Source organism: Otolemur garnettii, unplaced genomic scaffold (assembly GCF_000181295.1).
Source record: "Otolemur garnettii isolate 467f Iridium unplaced genomic scaffold, OtoGar3 scaffold00181, whole genome shotgun sequence".
Taxonomy (NCBI): domain Eukaryota; kingdom Metazoa; phylum Chordata; class Mammalia; order Primates; family Galagidae; genus Otolemur; species Otolemur garnettii.
Genome location: NW_003852576.1, coordinates 374,608 through 378,247, shown reverse-complemented (window position 1 = coordinate 378,247; position 3,640 = coordinate 374,608). Strand labels below are relative to the sequence as shown.

Here is a 3,640-nt window from a genome sequence, read left to right as displayed (position 1 = left end):
TTTTTGGCCAGGGCTGGGTTTGAACCCACTACCTCTGGCATATGGGACCAGCACCCTACTCCTTTGAACCACAGGTGCCGCCCGAGATTGGATATTTTCTTTTCTTTTCTTTTTTTTTTTTTTGAGACAGAATCTCACTATGTCGCCCTTGGTAGAGCACCTTAGTGTCACAGCTCATGGCAACCTCAAACTCTTGGGCTTAAGCAATTCTCTTGCCTCTGCCTCCCAAGTAGCCGGGACTACAGGTGCCTGCCACAATGCCCAGCTATTTTTTGGTTGCAGTTGTCATTGTTGTTTTAGCTGGCCTGGGCTGGGCTCGAACCCACCAGCTTCAGTGTATGTGGCTGGACCCTACTCACTGAGCTACTGGCGCCGAGCCTGGATATTTTCTATTGATCTATCTTCAAGTTCACTGACTTTTTAATCTATGATCTGAATTTGCTATTAAGTTCAAATTTCCATCTGGTTCTTCTTTGTTGGTTCAGTTCTTTTCTGTCACGTTCTATCTTTCCATTTGTTCTAAGCCCTTTCCTCTTGGAGCATTTCTATAATTCCTGCTATCTGCATCATCTTGGCATTGGGGTTTTTTGTTTGTTTGTTTTGTTTTTTAGATAGAGTCTTACTTTGTTGCTCTTGGTAGATGCTGTGGCATCACAGCAACCTCAAACTCTTGGGCTTAAGCAATTCTCTGGCCTCAGCTTCCTGAGTAGCAGCATTGGTGTTTTTTGACTGCCATTTCCCAAGTAAGTTAAAATTTTCCTAATTCTTCTTATGACAAGTAATTTGGGTTATATCCTGGATATTCTGAATATTATGAGACTATGTCTGATCTAAATCCAAAGGAGAAGGTTGTTTTTGTTCAGCAGGCAATCAGCCTGGGCTCAGAGTGTAAGTTTTACAGCCTTTTGTGGTTTCAGTATCAGTTCCAACTCCAAAGCTTTAGCAGTGGTATTTAGATGTGTCCCAATATGGTCCATTAAGTGGCTAGTGTAAGACCTGGGATATCGTCTTTAGGCTATATAAACCTTAGTTCAGTTCTCAAAGTCTTTGGCACATGTTGGTACAAGTCTATACATCTACGCTTAGGGGTGAACTCAGGAGTTCATAAATTATCTTTACTGGCTCACAATCCTGAGTTCCTTCCTTTCTATTATCAACCTGGTACTTTCTGGTTCCCTAGGGCTCCTGTATTTGGTACTCCAGAAATGCCAGTCTCCAGCTACTCTGTTCCACTTCCCATAATTGCACCAGTACCTGCAGCCATGCTGTGTGAGGACAGAGAGAAATAAGCAACAGGGGTTTACCCAATCTTCTTACACCACAGCTACCCTGATTGGAGAGAAGGTTATTCTCTAACGAACATTTTAGGTGCCTGTGGGGCCTTGGTTCTACTGCTGTTACTACCATTGCCAAGGTCAGATTACTTGGGGCCTGAGGCATGAAAGAATAACAAAAAAAGAAAATGAGAGGATTTCCTCAACTGCCTCTAAGTATTAGGAATTGTTTCCTGCAACTTGAGCCAGAACTAGAAAGCTTCCCTTAGAGTTCTCTTTGTACTCTGGTGCCTACTTTTAGGTTTCAGGCTGCCTAGAGTCCTGGCTGAGACCAGATGACAAATGGGAGAATCACCGCCGGTTAGGTGGCACTTCAAATTCTGTCTTCTGCAGTCTGCCTGCTACTATTTACTATTTCCTTAAATAGCTGCTCCAGGCATTCTGTCTACGTTTTATAGCTGTATTCAGTGCTTACTCCACGTTACGTGGAACTACCTATGTTTAAGATTGATTTTCAACTATATTCTGTTTTATATTTTTTGTCGTGAGTGATAAAGGCAGGGGTGAAGGAGTTTTAAAATTTTTCAATTGCAGGCTGGGTGTGGTGGCTCACACCTGTAATCCAAGCACTTTGGATGATCAAGGTAGGAGGATCACTTGACGCCAGGAGTTTGAGACCAGCCTGGTCAACATAGTGAGAAGCTGTCTCTATCAAAAATTAAAACATTAGGCGGCGGTGCCCGCAGCTCAGTGATTAGGACACTCACCACATACACCCAGACTGACGGGTTCGAACCTGCCCAGGGCCAGCTAAACAACTATGACAACTGCAACAACAACAACAAAAAAGCTGGGCATTGTGGCAGGTGCCTGTATACCCAGCTACTTGGGAGGCTGAGGCAAGAGAATGGCTTAAGCCCAAGAGTTGGAGATTGCTGTGAACTGTGATGCCACAGCACTCTATCGAGCACATAGTGGGATTCTGTCTCAAAAAAAAGAAAAAAAATTAAAAAACTAGTTGAGTGTGGTGGTATGGATCTAGCTACTTGGGAAGCTAAGGCAGGAGAATGATTTGAGCCCAGGAATTTGAGGCTGCATGAGCTATGATTATGCCACTATAGTCTCACCTGAGTGAGCGAGCAAGGGGATGTCTTTAAATTTCAACTGCAAACATGTTCTAGGAATACAAGAAAGTATGCGTGCCAAATTCATATTACCTACCAAGTTTGGCTGAATTTGAGCTATTCCTTATAAAAACTTTCCTAAAAATATGTGAATGTAACTTACCAGTTATCTCCACATGAAGCAACTTTGTTAAGAGTATGCGATACTGCAATACCGGTTAGATTCTCTCTATGGTCACGACTTTGAGCTATCTCTTGACCAACCTCTCCAACATGAGTAGAAATTGCCACAAAAATTCCACGTGAAAAACCCATTGCAATGTAGCCGTCACCATACCTATGGCAAAAACGGGGACAATATGGTAAAAAAGGGAGATTACTATTGGCAATATGATAAATTACAAGTACCTTTAATTATAGAACATAATTTATCAAGGACCTACTATGTGTCAGATAATAGGCTAAATAATTTCACATACTAAATCACACACTAATTCAGAAAATGATATATATAACATTGAATGCTACAGACAAAAATGAAATCTAATTAGTAGAGAAAAACACATAGATATCTTTCTGTGATGAGCTTTTTGTACATACCAATTATAGCAGACAAGGTTTCCATAGCGTGGCTGAAATTCCAAGTCAACTGGGTTATCTGGCTCATTGAGATTAAAAAGATACAAATTTTTCTTGCCAAGCAACACACTTATCTGCCAGAAGAGATGAGAAGACTGTGAAGTGAATTACATAGTATTTCAAGGAAAGATTAATAAACAAATCCAACAGCTGAACCTCACTTATGAAAACAAGTAGCTCAATTCAGATATGCCTAATGCTATATAATTAGTACAACAATATGACTCAATAAAAAATGCATTTACTAATATGTATTCTGGTAAAGGTCTTGAGCTTTATACATCTTCAATATATCCTTTGAAATGTGCTAAACTTCAGATTCTGGGAAGATGGCTGACTAGTAGCAACCCTGGTCAGAGGCTCCTGAGCAAAGAAAGAAAAACTGGTTGGAATCCGAATACAGGAAGCCAAAGACGGGGAGCTGAGCCCAGAAAGAAGTTTGGCAAGCTGTAAATCCAAGGAAGATCATTTAAGAACACAAAATACAGGCTGAACGAGGTCTAATCCGGCCACACACACTCCCATGCAGCTGCTGACGTTCCACTGCACCCCAGTTTTCCCAGCACCTGAGAACTGGGAGTAGACAACAGACATGCTCTGCCT

The 3,640-nt window shown here is 41.5% G+C and overlaps 1 protein-coding gene across 1 annotated transcript in view; it reads right to left on the bottom strand.

Annotated features, from left to right (window-relative positions):
* The window catches only part of WDR19 (WD repeat domain 19), a 97,258-nt gene that overhangs the window by 65,069 nt on the left and 28,549 nt on the right, over positions 1–3,640 (bottom strand). The window contains exons 8-9 of the mRNA XM_003800704.3: positions 2,999–3,111; positions 2,562–2,735 (exon numbers count right to left, since the gene is read on the bottom strand). Coding sequence (XP_003800752.1) covers positions 2,562–2,735; positions 2,999–3,111 — 287 coding nt within the window. The remainder of the gene's footprint in view (positions 1–2,561; positions 2,736–2,998; positions 3,112–3,640) is intronic.